Genomic DNA, 27,168 nt, shown 5'->3' on the forward strand with positions numbered 1-27,168 from the left:
AGTTTCAAGCTTATGACTTGGAAAATGAAAATATTTTTTCTGCGAGTCAGGAATACCTTTTGTTACTTGAATGACGTTCTCTAGGCCCTCCTTCCTTGCCTGCAACCTGGTGGTATTGGTGCCTTCTGTGCTGTTCCCAAGGTTTATATTCCTGTTTTATGTATTCTCCTTAACAGTCTCTTATGCAAAGTCTTAAACTTGTCAGTCAAGAGGAGACTTGTAGCAGGCAGCAGCTCTTACCTGTTGAGGAGCATGTGTCATCAGACAAGAATGCAAGAAGTGTCCTTGCAGTCACTTCATCTTCACTGAGGAGCTCTGCCATGTGAGTGAGAGTTGAGCATTTATTCAGACATCCTTCATACTTTGTAGGGCCTCAGACAGAGGAGAGATTCTTGTTGCTACTCTCCTTCCCCATGATCCTCTTTTTAGAAGAGGGGACCTTAGACAATGCCTCTGGTCTGGCTTTTGTTGAAGACATAGGGACCCCTTCTCCTGACAGGCCCTCTCTAGGCCCTTTCCTCATCCAAAAGGAAAAACAAGAAGTATAGACTGACCTTGAATAGGATGAGAAGCAAGTGGGGTATGTCTTGGGGAATTTTGTGATAAGTAGAAGGCTGAGGAGTGGGAAGAACCAGGTGATTGGGGCAGGAAGAGATAATTGAGAAGGGGTTAGGATAGATCAGGTATCCCAACTACCTTGACAGTATTCAAGGGAAAAAACAATAGGGAAAGATTTGCATTGAACAAGCTGAAAAGACAGAATTCAAAATGTCCTTCAAGGCAAAAATGACACAGTAATTTTTTCCAAGTTTAAACACAACATTTTTAAGATACTAGAAAACATTCCAAGAAATGGAGAGTGGAAAAACAGACACAAAGAAGCTATCAGCTCCTATGTAAGCAAAAAGACAGCTGTCTCATGAGCACCAGAACTTATTAGCCTTCTTTCTCCATTAATGAACCACTAGTTGAAAGAGATTGGGGGGGGGGGTAGAATATTTGTTTGAAAATGGAGGAAAACAAAGTGCTTGATCTTAGCTTTGATGTAAGTGTTGGGAGGTATAGGCAAATGGCTGGCATTGGTTTCTTTTCCTACAAAGCTAACAAAGGCAACTTCCATTAGCACACAAACTATAAATCACTGCTTAATGTGACTCGGTATTTATTGTGTAGTTACAGTATTATGATACAGTAACACCAGTACAACAGTACTAGAAAGTACAGCATTTTAAGTTCTCAATACCATATCTTTGATACTACCATATGCCGTGGCTCCTAGCCAAGTCCATTGTGTCCATCAACTTGAGTGCTGGCTCTTGCCTCTCTAAGCTTCATCCCTTGCAAAAGAGAGGGTATAGGAAACACTGGCTTCTGAATGAGTAGCTATAGGAGGGGTAGGGAAAGTAGCCAGGGGTCTCAAGATGCAATATTGAAAATCACGGCCAGCCCAAATGCGGAGAATCTAGGAGAGAGATTTCAGAACAGAGATGTCATGCATGATTGGTTGGTCAGACCTATCCATTCAAAAAGGAGTCATTTTAACTTCATCCTATCCTAGTTATATCCTCATACTAAATTTAATTCTTTCCCTTCCTTCATCTTCACAGCCTTCAAATGTGATAACTTATGTTGCCCATATCCCTGGCAGATTTATGATATCGTCTCATAATTTGAAAATCATTGAATGTATAAATGTACACCTCTGAATTAGGGGAAATACAGAAAATCAACTTGTTCTAGTCTCTGGTTCCTTCGTAATATTATTCAGCTCTTAGGGTACGTCTATGTTGGTAAGCATACCTAAGCTAGCTTTAATCTAACACAGTGAAGATGCAGCGATTTGGGCTATGCCACAGGATAGCAACCCAAGTACGTACCCACAGTAGCAGTGGATCTGATTGATGCAGCTAGCTTGCATTAAAGCTACACTGCCATATTTTCTCTAGTGTTGGTAACAGTAGGTAGATGAAAGTTAGCAAGAGTATGTACACACTAAATGGATATAAAAATTAGCTGATGTAATTATAATGTGGGGATCATCACTGATGTGTTTCTAATGGAATCTGTTGTATTATTTTAGATGGAATAAAAGTGTCAATGGTGGTAACATAACCCAGTCACTATCCAACATTTACCTTAGACCTTAGTCCATCCCATGCTTTGCTGCACATTGGGCTACCTCCATTTGTCATCCATGCCTGTCCGCTGCCCTTCTCTCCAAATCTTCCCATTTCATGTTGAGGTGCTTGATGTTGTTCAGAACTGTTTGTTTCTAATTTATTTGTGGTCTTCCTCTTTCTTCCTGCGTTTTCTGGCTTCTATTCCAGGGTGGTGTTTGGTAAGCGTTCTTTTTCCATTCTCAGCGCACATCCCAGCCACTGATGTCGTCTCTTGTAGATTATTTGTGAGAGGGTGCCTTGCCCAGTAACTGTTGACTTCTTTGTCTTCCTATCTCTGTTATTCCCAATATTCTTCTCAGACATTTGTGATGAAATGGGTCCAGTTTTCACGTATCTTTCTTGGCAAGTTGCCATATCTCACTGCTATAGGTTGCGATGGCAATAACAATTACTTTGTACACATTCAGTTTTGTCTTGAGGGAGTTGTTTTTGAGTTTTCCAAATGCAGCATTTGCCTTCCCGATTCTTCTTCTTCTTCTTCTTCTTCTTCTTCTTCTTCTTGCCTCGGAACTAGTACCATCTTGGCTGACGGTACTTCCAAGATACGTAAAATTGTCCACCTTCTCCAATTTCTCCTCTTCAGTTTTGATTTCTGTCCCTGTAGTCCCCATTAACATGACTTTACATTTCTTTGCCTTGTATCTCAAACCTAGCTTCTTCATTACTACTTTTACTTGGTTTGTGCATTTTTGTAGTCCATTGGCATCTTTATTGATAAGAGCAATGTCATCCGCAAAGTCTAGCTCAAATAGCCTTGAATTTTTCCATTTTAGGACATATGTATCACTGTAGCATTGTTTTAATCCATAGTTGATGACTAGCATAAACAAAAAAGGAGACCGGATGCACCCCTGCCTTACACCTTTCTTGATGCTGAATGGCTTACTCAATCTATTTTAATGCAGCATTTTGAGTTGGCATAGAATGCCTTAATAATATTGATTTGATTTTGTTGGAATTCCATATTCCACAATTTTCCATGTTGTTTCTCTGTTTACACTATCGAATGCCTTTTGAAAACCCACAAAATTAATGGCAAGGCTGCCTTGGAATTCAATTGTGTTCTCAATAATCCATCTCAAGGCGAAAATAGCATTTGTGCACGATCTCCGGTGTCTAAATCCAGATTGTTGTTCACATAGGACAGTATTCCTCTTTCCTTTTCATTCTGTTCAGGAGGACTGCTGCTAGTACTCTTCCTGTGACAGGCAGACAAGTGTAACTTCCCTCCAATTTGACCAATTGTTTAGCTCATCTTTCTTTGGTAACTTGATTATGATTCAGAGGGTTCATTCTTCCAGCACTTTCTCCTCCATTAATATTTTGTTGCACAGCAAACAGATGACTGATTCCATGTCTTTGCTTCCATATTGAAGCATCTCAGGATGAATGCTGTCCAACCCAGGTGCCTTGTTGTTTTTCAGCTTCTGCAATGCTTTTTTTACTATGATTTTTTTTTTTTTACTTCAGATACATCTGTATCTAGATAATCTAATGGTTTGTCATTGCTAAATTCCAGTCTTGTAATTGATTCTGGTTGGTTTAGCACTTCTTTGACGTGTTCCACCTATCTATTTTCTTGTTCCTCCTGTGTGTTCAAAATTTATCCTCATTTCCCTTTCACTGGGACACTTCTGAATTTTGATCCATATCCTGTTAACTGTTTCAGGATCATGTAGACTGTTCTTGTATTGTTTCTTTTCCCTGCTTCTTCAGCTTCACCAGCCTTACTTTCTATCCAATTTCACTTATCTTTTTTTGCATTGTTTATTTACTGCTTTGTCAAGGTTCCTGTAAGTTTGTTTTATTTCTTCAGTCGCATGTTGTAGTACTAGAGCTTTTTGTTTTCTTCTTTGTCTATAATTTTCCATGTTTCTTCTGAGATCCACTGTTCTTTATTGCTTCCTCTCTTTCTACCAATTATCTTTTCAGCTGCTTTTAGCATAGCTGTTCTGAAAAGATCCCTGTATTTTTCCACTTCATTTTCTTCAAGATATTTAGGGGCATCAAACCTGTTCTTGACTTCTATCTGGTACTCTTTTTGTATCCTGCAATCTTGTAGTTTCTGTGTATTGAATAATCTGAGTCTGTGTTTTCTTTTTGAGCGCTTTAAACTTCAATTTGATGTTTGCTTTCAGCAAGTAGTGATCGCTCCTTATATCTGTTCCTCTGAATACTTGTGTCCAACACTGATAATGATTTCCACCTCTGACTAACACAGATATAATTGATCTCATTTTGTGTACGACCATCTGGTGAAATCCATGTCTTTTTGTGTGTTATGTTGGAAGAAAGAATTGCAGATGCTAAGATTGTTTTCGGCACAAAATTCAAGAAGTCTTGTGACGTCTGTCATCATTCCAGTTGTATGTGAGCCAATGATGGTTTCCCAACCTCTTCTTTCATTTCCAGTCTGGGCATTAAAATCTCCAATAACCAGGACAAGATTGTGGTTTGGTATTTCTTTCATTACATTGTTCAATTCTGTATAGAATCTTTGTCCTCTTCATCTGCATCATTTGTAAGGGCATATGCCTGGACTATCGTGCACTTAATGTGCCTAGAATGGAGTCTAGCTGCCAGTAGCTTATCTGATATTGGCTGCCAATTCATAAGTGATTTCTTTGCAGCACTATTCATGATGATTCCTACAACTCTCATGTTTGGTTCCACCTGAATAGAACATTGTTTTTTCTCCAGATGTTATCATACCTTGATCTTTCCATCTAACTTCACAAATTCTTAGTATATCAATTTTATATCTATCAATTTCTTTGATTTCCTGTGCTAATTTTCCTGCTCTATTTAGAGTTCATACATTCCAGGTAGCTATGGATATACACTTTTTGGCTGTCAGAATTTGGACCATCAAGTGGGTGACTTCCTGATGGATTTGCTCATATGCTGTCATATGCGCATCTGAATGCTTTCCATCCTCCTCAGGCCGTAATTTTTGGTTTATGTGGTATATGCAAGTAGTTACAATTTTTTTTTTTACGGTGATGGGAAGCTGCCCCATCGACCAACCCTCCTTCTTTTTGATCTGGGCCGGGACCGGCAGAGTTCTATCCAACATTAAACCGTGTTAAACAAGGTCTAGGGTTTGATATACAGAGACCTTAGCCTGCATAGTACCATGCAAACACACCACTAAAAATTCTTTTAACCTTTCGTTAAAGTACAGAAAAGAACGAAAAACAAAGCATTTAAAATGTTATAGATTGAAGTATTTCATTTTAACCTTTCTTGTTCCCTTTCCCTTGAGAGGCTTTTTAGAAAGTCTTTAGATAGTATCAAAGATGGTGGTAACTGTCCTTTTTGGGGTTGGTGGGAGGGAAGTTAGTTGAGATGAGCTGGAGCTGTTCAAGTCCAATCCCACTTCATCTCAGGCGGTGGTTGGGATTCATGTGGATCCTTCTCTTCCCCAGTCTGGTCAGGACATCTTTCAGTATCAAGATGACACAGGCCCAGGAAATGGTGGAGGTTACAGCCATGATGATGAAGCTCGCTCCAGTAGCTTCAGTCTCTTCCCCCGCAAAGTCTTTCTTTAAGAACCCACACTTTCTTATTTACCAAGCATGATCTTAACACAGTGCTTGAGTCATAGGTCTTTTTGTTTTAGACTAATTTAGTCTGTCTCCTTTTCATACTTTTCCCATCAACATTTGTTGTGACATCTTAGGAACTTTTGCGTACTTTTTACAGTTGAGCTCACAATTAGAGTAAATTCGTAGGCTCATTTCTCATAACAGGTCTTGTAGGGACTGATCATTGGCACTATGCTATTTACCGCTTTTATCAGTGACCTGAAATAAAGCATAAAATTATTACTGATTTTAGTTTCAGTAACAAAGATAGGGGAAGAGGTAAATAATCAAAAGACCACGTCACTGATACCAAGCAATCTAGATTGCACTGTAAGCTGGGCACAAGGAAACAATATGCATTATAATATGGCCAAAATATGAAGTCATACACTTGAGAACAAAGAAATCAGGTCTTGCTTACATGATGGGGGACTCTATGCTGGGAAGCAGTGACTTTCTTTTCTTTTTTTTTTTCTTAGAGACCTGGGATCAAGGTGAATAATTAGCTGAACATGAGCCCCCAATGCAACACTGTGCTGAAGGACTAAAGTGATCCCAGGATGGATAAATGGGAATCACGAGTAGGAGTAGAGAAATTACATTTAAGGCTGTGAGTTTGTCATGGAAGTCACAAATTTTGTGACTTCTGCAGCGGCTGGTGCTGGGCAGTGTTGGGCTCCCCCGCGCGCGTGCCCCCCCCAAACCCCCTAGCAGCAGAGTTTGGATGTGGGAGTGGGCAGGGGATTGGAGCGTGGGATGGAGTGAGGTGGGCTCTGGGCAGCACTTACTTGTGGGGCTTCCTGGATGTGGTGATATCCCCCTTGCTCAGCTGCTAGGTGGAAGCATGGCCAGGCAGCTCTGTGCACTGCCTCTGCCCAGAGCGCTGGCTTCGCAGCTCCAATTGGCTGGGAACAATTTATGAAGGGTTTTGGTGGATTCTCCATCACTGGCAACTTTTAAATCAAGATTGGATGTCTTTCTGAAAGGTGTTCGAAGAATTACTTTGGCAAGTTCTACAGTTTGTTACACAGGAGGTCAGACTAGATGATCAGTCATACCTGCTGGCCCTAGAATTTACAAATCTACAATAGGCCACGTATGTGCAGTTATATGTGCTATTTGTATACTTTAAAAACTTGATCAGTTGTCACCTTGTAACACAGACTGCTACATGAATGGAGCTGCTATTGAAGGCCTGGAACATGGGCTTAAACTACTGTTACAAGCGAGACTAAACTCATCAGAGCTGAATGAGAAACTCAGTGTACTTTTTTTAATCAAAAATATAAATTTATCAAAACAAACTTTTTGTGGGAACATACTAGTTTCAATAAACATTTTTTGCCAGGAAATAATTAAATATTATTGTAGTAGGGACTTGAATGTGGGTGTCCCAGATTCCAGGTGAATATACCAACCAGAAGGCTGTTTAACTGAGAAACTTCAAGGTCTCAGGTTCATTCTGATGAGGAATGCAAGTTTATTTTTCATTTCTGAGAGACTGGAAATGTTTCCTATTCAGCTCTACTCATCACAGTCGGCCTTTCAGTACACTGTTTGTTTGTTTCATTCAATGGTGCATTGGATCTCAAAGAATTAATTTCTGCACAGATATACAGAAGTTATTTGTGTGCTGTTTTACTTAAGTCAGTTTAATCTTGTTTCCTCTGACTTCAGCATTAAACTGGTTGAATTGGATAAGGTCATACACTGACTCTATTGTTTAGCAGATTTCCTGTTTAATAAAGTTAGAATGAAAAATAATCACTCAGTGCACTTGTAAATTAAGACAGTAAAATAAAATGTGTACATGCTTTACCAAATGCATTTTTTTGGACTATATCATGTCTAACTTTGTGTGGATATTTATAGCAAGCACTAGTTAATGCTGTCATAAGGTTATGTATGCATTTCTGATATGACCTTTTCAGTCACTTCAAACTCTGCTGTTGGTCTGAAAACTTCACCTCTTGTAGCTGAGTGTCAACTGTCACTAAACGTTGAAGCAAAAACAGCTCCGCCTCTAGTGAGAGTGGAAAGAACCTCTTTATAGGAAATAACATAAATCTTCTTCATATTTCTAATCAGATTTTTGCTGGAAGGGGTAGATCCTTATGAGTGAAATTGTCTTCTGAGATTATGGGAAAACCAGTTTTGATTGAATATTTGAAAACATCCTTTGTGCATGGATGTAAACATTACTACTGTAAACAGTAAAAGGGTTCTTCATCAACAATTGACCAACCTTACTCAGAAAGGCAGAGTGGACTAGCATGCATGGTTGACTGACTGTGCAATGACACTTCTTCTGTTTCCAATGTGTGGACCCCTGTGGTTTCTAGTCAAATAGCTACAAAAAAAATCCATAACTTGATCTAAAATTGATTGCAAGGACAGGTAAGCATTCAAATCAGGAAATAACTTTGTTTTGCTATATGATCTTGAATTACATGATTGCATGCTATATTTTGAATAACTGATTTTATAGTTTAGTAAGGTGTCAAGCAAATTATGCGGGGAGGGGTAGCCCTTACCTAATTCACTGTAACTATTGTATGCGAGGTCTTTTATAGACTGCTATTCATACTACATGATAGTAGATGCTAAGAATTTTACATCAGCATGGTCATGTAAATCTGTAATCCAGACTACAATGTAGTCACAACACAGCACTGTAGTACAATTTACACACAGAGAAAACTTAGGTTTATGTATGCAACATTAATTTTATCATTTGACTCAAGTGACTGACAGCTATGTAACCTTAACATTCTCAACACTGCTTTTTTGATGGATTATATAAGCACCAAAGCTATCTTCTCATTTTATGTTAATACTAATTATACTTTCAATGGTTGTGCAATACTTTATGCACATTAGGACTGCCCCCAAGTCATGTCTGTCAAAAAGAAGGGTGTGTTAAAAAATTTTTCTCTTAGTACAAAACGTAGCAATGTAGCTGACCAAGTTTTTTTTGTGTGTAAACACTTTGATTGTCTGGGGGGAAGGTATATAGTTACAACTTATGCTAACTCAGGTGACCTTCAGTATCCTATAGAAACGTGCATACAGCAATTCTTAAAAGCCTTATGAATAGGTCCCTACCAACAGGGCCTCTCCTCAGTGCCTCTCTGTCCCTTGCTTTGCTCCTCTGTGCTTATGGTAACTATAAAGAGGTGAGAAAGGAAGGTTACAAGGACTTCTATATACTAGTCTCCTCCTTCCTCATAGCAGGTATTTTATACTGAATTAGGTTGGGACATGCTTATAGCTCATTGCAGTACTGGTTGACAAGTTTTGACCTGAACAGTGACTGATATGAAATGTGCTCTTACTACATGAGAGTGAAACAGGGAGGTATAAAACAATACTTTGTGGGCACAGAAATATGTCTCAAACACTCAATTACAAAAAGCCAGAATGTTTTCTTGATATGGGAAAAAACAAGATGCTTGGGGCATAGTAAAAAGTTTGGAACATCCTATAAAAAACTTAAGAGTAAGACTTGTGGTGGTTCAGAAATCTCCATCTACTTGCTGAGAAATAGTAACCATTGATGACTCTACTAAAATATTCATCAACTGTATGAATCTTCAGCAGAGGAGGCACATGTAGTACAGCTCTAAACAGCTGATCATTTTAAATGCAGAATAATAAAAATGAAGGATGTGTAGAGGCAACATCTTCACTGATTCTTGAGTTACTCAGTTTTGTTTTCTGGCTTCCGATTACCACACAGTTGCTTTTCAGTTTCAGAAAATGTTGACACATTGTGGACAGCTACTTGATACTTTGTCTCTCCCGTTAAATGCAGGAGTGGTACTGGAGTTGTGGGGGATGGGGATGTGTAGAAATGAGGATTATAATCTAGATTTACTTGTTTAAGAAGTTACCTTTTTGTTAGCAGATACTCTGAACTGTTTATCTGGTAGGGCTGTTGAACATTTCAATTTGATTACTTTTTAAGGCAAAAGGATTTCCATTTGTAAAAATTACAATTTTTTCAAAGACTAAGCAGCCTATGAAATGTCTGGTATTAAATTCTGGTTCAGCTAACTTTCATGTCTTTTTAATTTTAGAATACATAAGGGGTTCAAGTTGTAGAAGATTTGTGGATATACGTGAAGAGCATGTAAGCAAGAAGAACTGCATCTTGAGTGTCTTATAACAAAACTGAACTGTTCTGGGGCCAAGCTTTGCATTCTCCAACACTCAGAAGAACCTGCGTTTTCTAGAATTTTAAGTGAAAATAAGATGACAAAAGTTTTAAATTAAAACTCAGAATGAATGTTGAAAAATCAGAAAATAAGGCAAAGAATGGCTTGCAGTCTCCCTTATTTATCAGTGATGAAAATGGAAATAAATTTACATGTAACACAACTACACCACCCTCAATTAATCATACCACCAATATAAATGGAAATTCAGCTAGCCAGTGTAATAAAATGGCTGAGCATGAAGATAATATGGATTTTAAGGATGTAAATGATTTCACAACTATTTCTTTAAATCAGGAATGTATTGGAGCACTTGATCTACAAAAGACTGGGGGTGAATTGATCTGTAGGGGTGCTTCATTGAGTGATATTGATGCCACATATGTGTGTCCTGCAACTGAACAGACTTGTGTTTATGTCTTGAACCATAACTTAAAAGAACCAACCAGCCTCTTAAAAGAGAACCTTGCTCTAAAAGGAGTGCAGAATCAAAGTACTGATCAACCAGTGCCTTATAGACAGATTGACTGTAACTGTACAATGCATTTTACCCCTTTGGAATGGAGCAAAAACTCTGAAATCGAAAATGAAGTAGGTTTTGCTCATGTGGCATTAGAGGTCACTGGTGTCAATGAATCTCTTGATATGGCTAAAAACATGGGGAAAACTATGGGAAGTGAAAACGAAGATGCATTTCTCCCTCTGACATCCATCTCTTCTGATGAAATGCATATGAGAAAAAGTCTTGAGACAAGTAGCCCAGAAAAACCTCCTAGTTCATCTGTGCTGGAAGCTTCAGGGGGCCCAAACCCATCAAATAATTGTTCAGATTTGGTAGTACTACCTCTTGCTTCTCCAGATGTTGGAGGGGTTAGTGAACAGTCTCTAAAAGGCACCAATTATGTCGATGTGGCACCACAAAAGAGAGAGTCCCAAGAAATGGAAATGCAGTCCTTAAAACTAGTTGCTGAATGGTTAGATTGTCACTCTAAGAATTCAGTGTCACCAGAGCATTTTAATATGGATAAAGATTTTAAAAAGTATTTGCATAGCACACCTGAACATGCCGAAACTGACGCATCTCCAACCAGAATGGTAATTAATTACTCTGTAAATGATTTATGTGCTCTACCAATACAGAATTTTGATGCAAGTATAGACCAAGAACAGGTGGTAAACAAAGTGAGTGAACGTTTAGTCAAAGAACAAAATGTCTCTGCTAAAAACACTGCTCTCCGAGATGTACCCAGCTATTTTGCAGTGTCTGAATCACTACAAAGCACTATACCAAAACCAGAAGGGGCTGCTACAGCTGAGCTGAAATGTGAGGCAACTTTTGTGGTCTTCAGTCCAACAGCTGGTGAAACCAGTCCTGATTCATGTATTTCTACACCTATGACAGGATCAAAAAAACCAAAATTTTCTGTTTCAGCTTTGGCAGAAGCTGGAGTTGGGCCTTGTAAACTGGGAAAGAATGATGCATTAATGAGAGGATGCAATAGAAAGATTTCACTTAAAACTAGTTCTGAACAAATTGCAGTGAAACCAAAAAATCAGTCTCTTATTGTTTCAACAATAACCAAAGCTAGAAAAGCTGAGATTGTTAGCTTTCCAAAACCAAACTTTAAAAATGTGAAGCCAAAAGTTATATCAAGAGCTGTGTTACAGTCAAAAGATAATGCTTCATTAAAAATATCTCCGAGATCCCCTCAACTCTCTACTACCTCATCATCTTCACCAGTTTCTTCCCCAAGGCAATTGCCCTCTTCCATCAAAGCATTGAGGGAAAAACGTGATTTAGACAGAGATACTAAAGCAGAAATACCAGTGACTAAGCCTCATAAGCAACCTCTTAATAAACAGCTCTTTCCTAGCCAAGTTGTACATGCTACAACTCATTCAAAGAACGCTTCTCACAAAATTCCAAAAACACTTCCAGTAAAGCAGACTCCAGAAGACATTGACAAAGCAAGCTCCTCCAATTCAACATCCTCCTCTGTTTCTGCTGCAGTTGTAACATGTGTACAGAACTCAAAAGGGAAACTGAATGACAAAATGGAAAGCAAAAAGTCCTTGGCACAGCCATGTGTCACAAGCACCTACTGGACTGGAGCTGAAAATGAGCAAAATTGCAATTTGGGAACTCTTTTGGAAACGGAAGAGCTAATAAAAGATCCAGCAAATGAGACATTTGAAGTTGACCCTGTTCCCTTGGTAAGTTTATGCATCTACTGTTCAATTAACTGATCTGCATATGTTAAATCTGGAAACGTACATTGTACAGCCGTGAATGGAAATTGTTTCTTAAATCTGTAAATCTCAATACAACCTTGACTATGGAGTTAATTCTGCCTCCAGAATACTGAGGGAGAGGGAAAATCTTGAAAGGAATCCTGCCATCTCAGTTTTTTGCAAACTACTTAAAACATGCATCTACATAACTTTTTTTTTTTTTTAAAGGAAGTGTTCATCTGTTCAGCCTCAGTCCTGTTCTACTGCATGTAAAAAACACTCTGAATGTGGCTAGCAGGCATGGATTTTCAAAATGGTATATGAGAATCTGATATAAGTGAAGTTTTACAGTGTGACTTGTATGGAACCTTTTAAAAATACATCTTTATTTCTGTGCACTTCATTACAATGTGCACTTTAACTTTTTGAGTATCTTCACACTCTAACACTACCAACATTTTAAATGAAAAATATTTGGATTTTAAAGCTCAAGATAAATTTCTCATACCAGAAATTAAATTACTTGGTTATAAAATTGGATAATATCCAAATCAGGATAATTCATGGGAATTATGTAATCCACACTTACATTGGATGCTTGGTGTATATGAAGTTCAGGACGCTCATAAACTAGCCAAAAGTAGGTATCTAAAACAAACCAGAAAAAAGTTATTTTTTTGGACACATTTTATTGTTGAGAGGTGAGAGAGTCACTAGTTACACTACCTCAGCTAAACAAATATCAAGTCTAAAATGTATCTGTCATGACTTCATTATCTCACTGATATAGAGTATGTCTGCCTTTGTAATATTAGCCAGCATGAACCTATTGAATAGGTCAGGAGAGGTATAATCTAAGTAACTGACTGGGAGCCAGGAACTCTGGTCTAGAGTGAAATCCTGGCCCCATGGATGTCAATGGCAAAATCCCAATTGACTTCAATAATGCCAGGTTTTCATCTACTGTCTCTTTAGTTTCTTATACTGTACCTATGGTCATATTATGGTTCAATTCTTTTGGTCTTTATTGCCTTGAGTAAGACAGTTAAACCGAGACCGAGTTTATCACCTGTAAAATATGCTGGCAGTTTAGTATATTTTGACACTTGGATGAATTCAAGGCTAAAATAACATTCTGTTATGAGTAAGAATCTAGCTGTTTAACAAATTTGAAATTTTGATTTCTCATGGTTTCTGAGGGAGGTATACATCACACTGTCAAGATTAAGATTTGCAAGTCCTAAGACTAAATTCCCTCTGTTTAGATGGAATAATTGGAATATTGCATTGGAGTTTCTTTAATCAGGTTCTCATGGGGAGGAAAGTGATCTTGTCTTTAGTACAAATTTCTCGAAATGAGTCTGAACTATGGCTCAAGTCAAAGTGGGTTTGGTTCCCCTCTTGTACGATTAAATCATTGTGAACAAAAATCCACAAAATGTGCGGGAGCATGACTAGGTGATTATATTTTGATACCCATTCCTATACTACATGTGTTTCTGAGCTTGTGCTAGTTAAAAGTGAGAGAGTTCTGTGGTGAAACTAGCGCAACGCCAAATGAGGCATTCAGCTTGAGCCAGTGCTATCTCTTCAACATGCCCTGCATCCATTCCTTAAAGTTACAATAAGTATAGTCTCCTCTGGGTGAGAAAAGAATTATTTAGATAAATCAGTAATCCAGTTAATATCCTTACTGAGATTCTGATTGCTGGCAACTTTTCTTAAATGACCAAACTGGGAATCTTTTATGTTAATGTAGCCATGAAGACTTGTAGGATGCCACTAATTGCATTGCATTCAGTTCTTTAGCCCACATGTGAACTACTACTTTACCATGAATGTATTTTGAAATAAACTACTTGATTCCTATCTGTACCCAAATAAACCAGACATTCAGAATTTGATTTAAATTAAACCGGAGTTGCAGCACTCTTTTGCACAGACTTTAATTTAGGTATCCATGACCAATTTGGAATTTAGTGTCACCTCATATCCCAACCCATTATGTGACCTCTAAAAATGAATTTAGCAGATGCACATAACTCTGAATTGCAGAGGATAGTGTTCATCTGTGTTTCTTCCTTTCCTGGACCAACTTGGACCAACTTTCCTGGATAACAAGCACCTACTTGAAATCACTTCCCTTTGTGACTAATTTTCTTTCTGGTAATTGATGCTAAACGCCCCCCCCACCTACTTTATAGGCAATAAGTGAAACAACTTGTTCTTACAATAGTGTTGTGTTTTACAGGTTTCTTCAGCTAAAACTGGGGCAGCACAAGATAAAAATATACATAAGGAAGGCCCTATCACTCTAAGAAGTATATCTGCTCCCAAGGTGAAAGTGGTGCCTTCTGTGTTTCGCTCTAGGCGAGGAAGTGAAAATAAAAATGTGTGCACAACTAAAATGTCATCTCCTCAAAGAGCTGTTCTGCCATCGAGTTCTGGTAAGAGAATTTCTATTAGGGTAATAAACTCCTTAAAAACAAGGCATTAAACTTTACCATTATTCCAATAGGTTAGTTTTATAACATTAGTGACTAAGATATGTGACAGATCTGAACCCAGTCAGAAGTGCTGGAATCCACACAATAGTTAAAGCAAGAACCATAATAGTCCAGCATCTCAATGTGCATCAACACTCTGGAAGCTTCTCTTTTATTTAGTTTAGTCTGGGTTTCCTCTTACGAAAACGTCATCAAAAATGCTACTTGTGGTGGCTTTTGCCAATGCAGATGCTAGTGCATTAAAGCTGAGGAAATTGCTCAGTTTTCATGGACTACAGAAAAAAGTGGGAGGGCAGTCACTTTAGGTTGCTGTTGACCTGATTTAGACCTCATCAGGTGGTCTAGAGGAGTCTCTGGCTCTAAATAACTTCTTCCTTATCCTCTGTCCTCTAAGTAGGAGGCAGAGGTTATACGACAGCCCATGTCTACTAGATTTCTATCTTCAGTGTCCATAAATCTAATCTAGAAATGAGGCTACTTGGATGAGTCTGAATTGTACAGTATTTGCATCTTTCAATTGGATGCATGATGAATAATATAATAAAAGGAATTCATTTCAAAAGGCAAAAACAGTTTGTAGGTTCTTTAGTCCCTAACAATTAGGGCTTTACGAGAATGGGGAACTCCATTACAAACAATTCTACAACTAGCTCTCACCAGCTTCAAAGCACAGTTTTCATGACACTGGAGGGGCACCATTTTTAGGGATAAACCTGATTTCTATCCCAACTATAAATCTCTGATTTAGCTGTGTTCCAATTAAATGTCTTCAAATCTCATCCAGTAAAAAATGCCTGAAGGAGGGTGTGGCAGTACTGTGAGGAAAATATATTAAGATTAAATATATATAGGTGCTAAGTGAAAATAGAACTGAAATCATTTGAAAGTTGTGAAAGCCAGAGAGAACAACTTAGGATACCACAGATACGAAACTTCATGATAACATTCAACAACTCCCCATGTGCATCTCGAGGGATTTCAAAGAAGACCCATTGCTTAGACTGAACAAAACATTAACAGGTACAATCCTCCACTTGCAAGGAAAGGGACTGGGTGATTTGATGGAATGAGGGGCTTGAATTTGTTGGCCTATTGGCCATTCAGATTCAAACTGAATGTTCTAGTAAGTGACATAGTTGATCTTACTTGTTGCGATAAGGTAACTAATTACAAAGGTAGTTTGAACATAAATGACTAAACTTGTAATATACTATCATTTGAAAAGTATACACCCAATTCTTCATCCAGAAAAACTTGCTCTGCATTTTGCTTGACTTTTTCCCACCCAATTTGATGTAAAAAAGCATAAAATGCTCCCCTTAATTATACATGTGGTGAGGCATGATTAAAATCCTTCTCCACGGCCCCTTTGAAGGAGAAAACCAGTCAAATCAAGTGAATAGAGCTTATTTCTGACTTCCCTTGCCCAGCATTATGGCAAATATTTTTTTCAGCCTTTCATAGTTTCCCAAGGAGAACAGTAAGATTCTTTGATCAGCTGCAGCATACTCTAATAGTATAACAGAAAAATTAATATGAAATCTACCATCTGTTCAAATAGCTTTCCCTATACAACAGTGAATATTTTTTAAAAACAGTTTTATTAGAAATGTATTTCAAGAAAACTTCAAGTGACAATTGAAATATTGACCCATTCATCCATAATCAAGAAATACTTCCTTTTTAACTAATTTATCACTTCCCTTTATCCATGAATGAGTATTTTAGAAAAGATCCAATAGTTAAAACTAGAACAGAAACCAGGCTGTAACAGTATAAGGCAGTCTTAGATGACTGAATGTATGCCATTTATTCCACAAAGAATGGCTTGTCTAATAGAATTGAAACCAACTGAGTTTCCATTGTCCCTATGCACAACTGGTAAAGCTGACTGGTAACTAGTCTCTACTATAAAGTTTACATATACTTCCCATTTTAATACTAGAGGCCAACCTTATTTCAAAGAACCATGCAGTAAAGAGCTGGAATGATGATAGCCAGGAAAACCATTTGCAGCAAACAATGTTTAATTTACCTCTTGTGTTCAATGTCTGAACAGAACTATGTCTACAGATTACCTCTGTTTTAGAGAGGGAGTGTGTGTGTGTATTATTATTAATTAGTTCTGCCTCATTTAGTACTATGCAAGGCTTTACTAAAGTATTAAAAAGTTAACATACTTCCCAGGTACTCTGATCTGAAAGCATGTTTTCAGGCTGTTTTCAGAAGCCTAGCAGAGAGGGTTCACACATATATGCAACACCCCCACCCCAAATGCTTGCATGTCCTCTCCTGCTAAAAATCTGATGTGGACAATCCAAAAGCAGAAGGATCAATGCCAGATTATGCGTTGCAATGGGCAGATCCTGTAACTGTCGCTTGCTTCTTTTTTGAGAAGTAGAACCACCTCCTTTAAAGTTCCATCTTTATCACAAACCAGTGGTTCTCTGTTTGTTTTATGGAAGGAGTTTCATCAACTGTTTTCGGTGGAGTCCTCTGTACTCTACTGAATTCCCATAAACACCAACATACTTTACTGTACAACTTGGGTTGTTCCTCTGGAATGGTGTAGGACTTGCCAGGTTCTCAAAGGCTATACGTTCTGATATAGTTCCTCCTGGATATCATTAATAGGGTTTTCAGCTAGCTCCTGTTTGGAACAGGCATCAGCTCTTGAAGTCCACTAGGCGTGCCAAGTGTAGGGGGGCTCATCCCACTTAGGTTATAGCCTTTAAGAACCTAGCCAATCTCAGACTTTGCACTCTTCTCTTTGGTGCCCTCCAGTATGCTTTCCTTGTGAGTGATGTTACTTGAAGCAGTCAGCTCATTCTGGATGGTGGGGTAACTCTTGGCCCCTTCCTCTGCTAGATCTCTTCAGTTCTCCATACCTGTTATAGTTGTCACATCAGCAGGACTTCCTCTTTCCATATCTAATCAAGTTATTTCTCTTCCTAAATTCTGCCCTAGAGCAAGGCACAGAATATCTTCCTCTGTATCTGGAGGGTTCTTTGCCTAACTGTGTGTGAAGTGTTCAGGTGACAATTTTTGTCCTTTGAGTGCCCTTGCAAGGAACTTTAAAGCCTCCTGATCATTCATTCCTCCTGAAGCTTTATTTCTTGTCAATATGTTGGTAAGTCATCTTTACCAGTCCAGCCGAACCTGTTCCCTCAGACTAATGATCACTTCTTGGTCAACCCTACATAGACATGCTTTGCTGGGCAGCTCTCTGGAGCTCTGTCTGTGCTCAAACAAAGGACTGCCCCGAACCTCTGCATCAGCCAATGCATCATTTGGACACAGAATGGTCAGGAAATCACTTCATGGCTAGAAAGAAACATTTTGATCCTTCAGCCTGACTTCAGCATAATGTAGGTGATGGAGTTCAACCAGTTATTAATATTAAACCTGCAGCTGGAAAGAGAAATCTCACTGGCTGTGTATATTACAGAAGATGCTGTATTTGACAGGCCCAGTGACAAACTAGAGGAGTTTTCATTGTATATCCAAACCAGACATTTTCTCTCTGCTCTTATGTGTTAATGGATAACTACTACGGTTATCCAGAGTCCCTGTAAGATCTGTGGATGGTAGGTTCAATTAGAATAGACAGCTCACTGTTAGCAAGAGAAACACAGGTAAAAGTTAATGAGTGGTAAAGTTGCTTTCTTTGTCATATGTCTCAAATTGTCTTAAAGCTAAAGTAGGTCACTCCAGGAAGCTGTGCCTGGTATTAATTTGGTAGATTAGACTTTGTTTCTTCTTGCCAAGGATTTTTGAGGCCTGGTTTTAATGCAGGGGAGTGGGATAAACCTGACCCATAACCTTAGCAACAGAACTTTTTAGAATGAAGGAATAAATAAATAAAAATACACCTAGACATACAGCTTCTTAAGGGGTATGTTCTTCGATCTATGCAGTTTCATTTTTGTCAGTCACAACAAACTGCACTATGGCGTTCAGCATATCCAGTCCTTTTGGTTTCAAGGCACACTCTTGTTTTTAATGCATTGCACCTGAAGCAGGGTGCATGTTGTAACAATGCTTGCAGAGACTGGCTTTAACAGTCCAAATATTAGTATTGTTTGAAATATATCTACACCCATGAGAAAACTTTCCTCTTGGAGTGAGGTGTTCCAGTTCCTGCAGGGCAATTTCTTGGTACTATATCATAACTTGTAAAGACTTGCTGGGATATTCTCGTACCATTCCTCAACCATACTCATTACCCTTGAATTTTGTTGAATATTTTATCTGATAAGACCAAACTAATAACCTTTTTTCTCTTCCTGAACTATTTATAAGGGGAGAGACTATGTATTCTGCAGAAGTGAACGCTTTTCCTCATGCAAGTCAGTGACCATGTAGTGTAATGAAACAGAAATTTGACAACTTGTATCCATAATGTATCTAAGCAAGTACACAACATTACATGCTACCTACAGGCTTCAATCCTATTGATGAACAAAATGTTCCTAAAAACTAGCCAGCTACTCATGCTGCTAACTTTGAGAATTTGGGATGGGTCTTTTGACTTAAAGAAATTTTTTTTTATAAAGTTTTCATAATGCAAAGAAACTTGGCAATTAGATTTGCTTTGAAGTAGGATCTCTTGATTGGAGGGGTGTCTTCTTCCCCCAGCCACCCATGGGAAGGGGATGGTTGGAAAGGGGGTGGGATGTGTAGAGAGGAGTGAAAATCCTTAAGACAGATGTTGTGTATAGATGTGGACAACAATAGGAAAAAGCACAATGGGATCTGGCTTATTTTGCTTTCCTTGTTTACCATTAATCGCTTTGTCTCCCTACAGTGCTTGCCATTACAAAGCCAGTGCTTTCCAACAGTGTTATGTGGGGAGGCTGTTTTTGTCTATTCTTATAAAAATCAAGTGCGATGTTCTATTTATCATATATTTGCAGGTAAATGTTGACTTTTAATTAACTCACATCTGTGCATTGGTGGACTGATTGCTGGTTCTGCTTGTTGTCACAGCATTGATTTATTCAAATCTCGTAGCTGTGGAACTTGCCCAGATGCACTGCAAAAACCTGAACAGCAACAGGCTGTAGTGTAGCACTGCTGATACTCAGAAGCCTTCCTATCCCTGCAGCAAAGATTGTACAGAATCATGGTATGGAGGCCAGAGCTTAAATTGGGTGAGATGACTGGGACAAAAGCGTGGAAACAGAATATGAAGGTCCTATGATTGATTGCCTATTGGCAGAAGTGGAATGGGCAGGCCTTGCTACAGTAACGCATGTTGCTACTGGTGGAGCTGCAGCCAGCCTCCTGGAGGCTGAAGCACACCTGGCTGCTACCAGTACTCCTTGAGGAATTCTGCGCCACTGCACAGGTGCAGAATTCATGTCTCCTGCAGGTATCTTTGCTTCCCTGCAGAAAAATCCCTTTCTGATTGGGAAGCAAAGGGGAGCCACAAGAGTGGTCATGCAACCCTCCCCAACAGTGTTTCTGGGTGCCTGGAGCAGCCAGTAGAGAGGTAAATAACCACGGGGAGGAAGGGGGACACAGGGCTATGGCTCCTACCCTATGCTGGGCTCAGCTCCTAGTCCCGGCTTGGCTGGGGTTGGAGAGGATGGGACTTCATCTTCCCCTGCATGGAGCAGCCAGGGCTAGGTCAGATCCACCCCCAGAAATCTTCCCTGGCTGCAGGAAGCTCTGCACCGTCCCCTGCTTTCTGCTCCCATTGCTCCTCAGCTGCAGGGGGAGGGGTCACTGTATGGGGAGCTGCTCCACTGTTCACCCAACCTCTGTACATCTGCCCCCCCGACCCTCCTGCTGAGCCTCACCGACCCCCATCCCACTCAGCTGCACCTAGACCCACTGCAGAGTTATTACTCCTGCATTCAGAAACCCCCAACAAGCCCCTGCACCCAGATCTCCCGTACTGCACCCAGATCCCTGCACTGAGCCGCCCACACCCAGATTGTCCCACACTCTCAACCCACACTTGGATCCTGTTGGGCTGAGCCTGCCCACTCACACCTGGTGTCGAGGGGCAGGCCCAGCACTGCCGTTGCAGTGTGTCAGGTCTGGTGCAGCCTGACTGCTGAGTCCATATCCCGGGCAGGCGCTGTAGCATGATCTCCCACATCCATGCAGCCATGGCCCATGCTCCCCATAGCCATGCTGGAGCCTCCACCTTTGTCTGACAAAATTGCAGAATTTTAAAATGTTGTGGGAAGAATTTTTATTTTTTTGGTGCAGAATTGCCTCAGGAGTATACCGGGGGACTTCTGGCCCTGCAGCACGGACTGCAGGCAGCAGAGGAAAGAGGAACAAAAGTAGGGAATGCAATCCTCTGTAGGACTATTTCAGTTCAGCCCCACAATGGCAAAGCATAGGGTTGTTGGCACAATTCTGCTGCCTCTGTCTGGGCCCAGTACAGCTGTGTCAGTGGGGTGGCTCCAAGCCTGCTGATGCATTTTTGGGAAAAGTGGAAAGTCTAGAGGGTTGCATGGGAAGGAGTGTTCTGAGTCTATCAATGTTGGGTGAATGACGGTTCCGAGCAAGGGGCATATTTCTGAGCTATGAAGTGGTTAAATAAGGAGCCCCACCTTGGATGGTGGGGGGGTGGACAGCATGTTTCTGTTCAGGTGGGGGTTGACTTGGAGGGAACTGAAGGGGTTTGGAAGGTTATGGGCAGAGAATAACTGTCACTTGAAGTTGTGAATGAATTGGTGCTGTGGAGCATAGAGGAAAATGGTAAGAGATTCTGGAATAAAGAATGAGGTTGGGGCAGCAGAGATGACAATACTGTTCTCGTGCTCTGTCCCACTTGTTCATTCTGGAAGGGAGGTGATGGACAGGGAATAGTGAAACTGTTTTCTTCTTGCTTACTAAAATATTGCTGTGTAACACTCATGAGCGTGCACTAGTTTTATTTTGAAAATATTAACGTGTAGGGGGAGGGGTGTTTGTGTATACACAAGCTGCTGCTTACAGCTCCACCATATTTTTGGTATGAGCTGCTACTGGATCCTAAATCTGTCAAGGAGGAGCACTTTCATAATGACTCGTGGATAAATGAACTAATATTCTAGAATGCCGTCTTACATATGGAATGGGGTTTGCTTTGAGTCATGTTATCCCCCCAATCAGTGTGTCTCAACCATTCCAGACTACTGTAACTCTTTTTTAGGGGTCTGATTTCTCTTGCATACCCCAAGTTTCACTTCATTTAAAAACTACTTGCTTATGAAATCAGATCTAAAAATACAAAAGTCTCACAGCACACTGACTGAAAAATTGCTTACTTTCTCATTTTTACCATGTTATAAAATAAATTGCGATATAAATATTGTACTTACATTTTAGTGTATAGAACAGAGAGCACTATAAAATCATATGAAATTTTAGTTTGTACTGATTTCGCTAGTGCTTTTTATGTAGCTTGTTGTAACTAGGCAAGTATCTAGATGTACCCATGGAAGACCTCTGCATACTGCCGGGGGTTGAGAACCAGAGTCCTATGTAAAGAGAAGTACTTAAAGGGACAGCACAACCTAACTCACTTGTCTAAGAACTCTCAACACTATTATTAGTGTCAAGTATCAGGGGGTAGCCGTGTTAGTCTGTATCTACAAAAACAACAAGGAGTCTGGTGGCACCTTAAAGACTAACAGATTTATTTGGGCATAAGCTTTCGTGAGTAAAAACCTCACTTCTTCGGATGCATAGAGTGAAAGTTACAGATGCAGGCATTATATACTGACACATGGAGAGCAGGGAGTTACTTCACAAGTGGAGAACCAGTGTTGACAGGGCCAATTCAATCAGGGTGGATGTAGTCCACTCCCAATAATAGATGAGGAGGTGTCAATTTCAGGAGAGGAAAAGCTGCTTCTGTAGTGAGCCAGCCACTCCCTGTCCCTATTCAAGCCCAGATTAATGGTGTTGAATTTGCAAATGAATTTTAGTTCTGCTGTTTCTCTTTGAAGTCTGTTTCTGAAGTTTTTTTGTTCAATGATAGTGACTTTTAAATCTGTAATAGAATGACCAGGGAGATTGAAGTGTTCACTTACTGGCTTATGTATGTTACCATTCCTGATGTCCGATTTGTGTCCATTTATTCTTTTGCGGAGGGACTGTCCGGTTTGGCCAATGTACATGGCAGAGGGGCATTGCTGGCACATGATGGCATATATGACATTAGTGGATGTGCAGGTGAATGAGCCCTTGATGGTGTGGCTGATGTGGTTGGGTCCTCTGATGCTGTTGCCAGAGTAGATATGGGGACAGAGTAGGCAACGAGGTTTGCTACAGGGATAGGTTCCTGGGTTGGTGTTTCTGTGGTGTGGTGTGTAGTTGCTGGTGAGTATTTGCTTCAGGTTGGGGGGTTGTCTGTAAGCGAGGACTGACTAACACGGCTACCCCCTGATACTTGACACCATGCAAGGCACTAAATTTAGCCGTATGGAGTGGAAATCCATCAACCTCAACAAAAAACTTGTACAGATACAGACAGACATCATCTTCCTCTCCAAATAAAAAACAGATGGACATCATACCAAAAGGACTGAAGGTAAAAAATCCATTGCAATCAACATACTACACTGAGTATGGTGAGAGACTGTGCCACACACTCTCAAAGAAACTGAGGAACCACCTGATCAGCATCCTGTACAGCAGACAGGAGAAGATCAAGAATGAGCTCTCAGAACTGGAGACTCTCATACAATACCAGCCTTCTACACAAACTTCCACGTGGCTGGACTTTACAAAAATGAGACAAGCCATTTACAATGCACACTTCACTTCTCTACAGAGGAAAAAGGACTGTAAGCTATCTAAACTAATACCTGCCACTGGGGGCAGTAACAATGGTACCCTCAACTCATCTAACAACATTGTCAATCTTTCCAACCACACCCTTAGCCCAGCAGAAGAGTCTGTCCTATCTCGGGGACTCTCTTTCTGTCCCACCATCCCCACGAACATGATACAGTTCTGCGGTGATCTGGAAGCCTACTTTCGTTGTCTCCGACTCAAGGAATATTTTCAACGCACCACTGAACAGTGCACTGACCCACAGGAACCCTCCTACCAACACTACAAGAAGAAGAACTCTGCGTGGACTCCTCCTGATGGTTGAAATGACAGACTGGACCTCTACATAGAGTGTTTCCGCAGACGTGCACAGGCTGAAATTGTGGACAAACAATATCACTTGTCCCATAACCTCAGCCGTACAGAACGCAATGCCATCTACAGCCTCAGAAACAACTCTGACATTATCATCAAAGGGGCTGATAAAGGAGGTGCTGTAGTCATAATGAACAGGTCAGATTATGAACAGGAGGCTGCCAGGCAACTCTCCAAGACCACATTCTACAGGCCACTATCCTCTGATCCCACTGAGGAATACCAAAAGAAACTACACCATCTGCTCAAGAAACTCCCAGCTACAGTACGGGAACAAATCTACATGGACACACCTGCAGAACCCCGACCAGGGGTATTCTATCTGCTACCCAAGATCCATAAACCCGGAAACCCTGGACGCCCCATCATCTCAGGCATTGGCACTCTGACAGCAGGATTATCTGGCTATTTGGACTCTCTCCTCAGACCCTATGCTACCAGCACTCCCAGCTATCTTCGAGACACAGACTTCCTGAGGAAATTACAATGCATTGATGTTCTTCCTGAAAACACCATCCTGGCCACCATGGATGTAGAAGCACTTTATACCAATATTCCACATGAGGATGGACTACAAGCTGTCAGGAACAGTATCCCTGATGAGGCCACAGCAAGCCTGGTGGCTGAGCTTTGTGACTTTGTCCTCACCCACAACCACTTCAGATTTGGGGACAACTTATACCTTCAAGTCAGTGGCACTGCTATGGGTACTCGCATGGCCCCACAGTATGCCAACATTTTTATGGCTGACTTAGAACAACACTTCCTCAGCTCTCGTCCCCTAATGCCCCTCCTCTACTTGCGCTATATTGATGACATCATCATATGGACCCACGGAAAGGAGGCCCTTGAAGAATTCCACCTGGACTTCAACAATTTCCACCCCACCATCAACCTCAGCCTGGACCAGTCCACACAAGAGATCCACTTCCTGGACACTACAGTACAAATAATTGATGGTCACATAAACACCACCCTATACCGGAAACCTACTGACCGCTATATGTACCTACATGCCTCCAGCTTCCATCCAAGACACATCACACGATCCATTGTCTACAGCCAAGCCCTAAGATACAACCGAATTTGCTCCAACCCCTCAGACAGAGACAAACACCTACAAGATCTTTATCAAGCATTCGTAAAACCACAATACCCACCTGGGGAAGTGAGGAAACAGATTGACAGAGCAAGACGGGTACCCAGAAATCACCTACTGCAGGACAGGCCCAACAAGGACAATAACAGAACACCACTGGCCATCACATACAGCCCCCACCTAAAACCTCTCCAGCGCATTATCCACAATCCACAACCTATCCTGGAAAATGATCCCTCACTCTCACAGACCTTGGGAGGCAGGCCAGTCCTCGCTTACAGACAACCCCCCAACCTGAAGCAAATACTCACCAGCAACTACACACCACACCACAGAAACACCAACCCAGGAACCTATCCCTGTAGCAAACCTCGTTGCCTACTCTGTCCCCATATCTACTCTGGCAACAGCATCAGAGGACCCAACCACATCAGCCACACCATCAGGGGCTCATTCACCTGCACATCCACTAATGTCATATATGCCATCATGTGCCAGCAATGCCCTTCTGCCATGTACATTGGCCAAACCGGACAGTCCCTCTGCAAAAGAATAAATGGACACAAATCGGACATCAGGAATGGTAACATACATAAGCCAGTAAGTGAACACTTCAATCTCCCTGGTCATTCTATTACAGATTTAAAAGTCACTATCATTGAACAAAAAAACTTCAGAAACAGACTTCAAAGAGAAACAGCAGAACTAAAATTCATTTGCAAATTCAACACCATTAATCTGGGCTTGAATAGGGACTGGGAGTGGCTGGCTCACTACAGAAGCAGCTTTTCCTCTCCTGGAATTGACACCACCTCATCTATTATTGGGAGTGGACTACATCCACCCTGATTGAATTGGCCCTGTCAACACTGGTTCTCCACTTGTGAAGTAACTCCCTGCTCTCCATGTGTCAGTATATAATGCCTGCATCTGTAACTTTCACTCTATGCATCCGAAGAAGTGAGGTTTTTACTCACGAAAGCTTATGCCCAAATAAATCTGTTAGTCTTTAAGGTGCCACCAGACTCCTTGTTACTATTATTAGTAATACCCAAGACTATCATAATGAAAACTTGTATATTTTTATTTTGCTCATTTTGTATATTTGACAGATGTTTGTGAATTGATAGTTTAATTCTTTTCCCTCTATAGTTTGCTACTGTATTCTGTTATTCTCACAAATGGAAGAGAAATATTTTGAAAAATAAATCATAAAACTTAATTGGTAGTGAGACTTAAAAGTATGTGTAGCACCTAATCTCTTCTTTGTGTGTAGTTGCTCTGAGAAGCACTATAAAAACAGAGGCAGGATTAATACATTTCTGAATGCTAGCTGAGCTAGACTGTAGCACAGTTTACTTGTAGACTTAGTAGAACAATCCTTGGAACACTCAGCTAGCTTTCTGAAATGTATTAATCCTGCCTCTGTTTTTTATAGTGTTTATCAGAGCAACTACACACAACTACAAAAATGTTTAAAGATGAGTCTGCTGGGAAAAATGCCTCTGTGCATCTTTGCCCATGATTTACTTAATACCCTTGCCATCTGCTGAAAATGTCTCATATTAGAAAACACAGTCAAGGACTGCATTCATCTTAAAATGGCCAAAGGTGCCTTCTCCTACAGATTAAAACTAGATACATTTTGTCATGTCTCTAAAATTCAAAATATCCCCTTAAAATCATTGAACAAGTTTTAACCCTTCCAGGATAGGGACAGCTACTGTGTTTCACTTGCATTAAAAAAAAAAAAAAAAAAAAATCCAGGAATCCCGACCTGAATCTTAGAAGTGTAAAACTATCAAGATTCAAAACTGGTTCTTTTTCATGTTAAGTTTTTCTCTGCAGCTCTAAGAGAAACATTTCCAACCATCTTCCTTTGTGCACTTTAATCTACCCAAATTTCCAGCTGGGAAAAGCCACAAGGCTTATATTCCCTCTATGTCACAAAGCTCCATGAATTGTGGAAGCTTTTCAATCAGTCCTAAGCCTAAAATATTTAAATATGGCTTTGATAAATGATGCTTTACCCTCAAAATTGGAATCTACCTTTAATCCTAGTGTTCAGTTGACAGTTAAGTATGAAAAGCATAATTATAAACACACTTCCATATTGATTAGAGAGCTATGTGGGTACCGAGTGTCTGTCTTCACGATCACTTTTGATGAGGGCTGGGATTGTATAGT

General features: G+C 40.2%; 1 protein-coding gene across 5 annotated transcripts in view; it reads left to right on the forward strand.

The window, feature by feature from the left end:
- Positions 1 to 27,168, forward strand: part of MTUS1 (microtubule associated scaffold protein 1) — a 215,152-nt gene that overhangs the window by 39,615 nt on the left and 148,369 nt on the right. For all 5 annotated transcript variants that reach the window (XM_034772661.1, XM_034772666.1, XM_034772663.1 and 2 more), the window contains exons 2-3: positions 9,847 to 12,198; positions 14,468 to 14,663. In XM_034772661.1, the coding sequence (XP_034628552.1) occupies positions 10,051 to 12,198; positions 14,468 to 14,663 (2,344 nt within the window). In that variant the 5' untranslated portion in view covers positions 9,847 to 10,050. The remainder of the gene's footprint in view (positions 1 to 9,846; positions 12,199 to 14,467; positions 14,664 to 27,168) is intronic.

Source organism: Trachemys scripta, chromosome 5 (genome assembly GCF_013100865.1).
Source record: "Trachemys scripta elegans isolate TJP31775 chromosome 5, CAS_Tse_1.0, whole genome shotgun sequence".
In the NCBI taxonomy this organism is placed as follows: Eukaryota; Metazoa; Chordata; order Testudines; family Emydidae; genus Trachemys; species Trachemys scripta.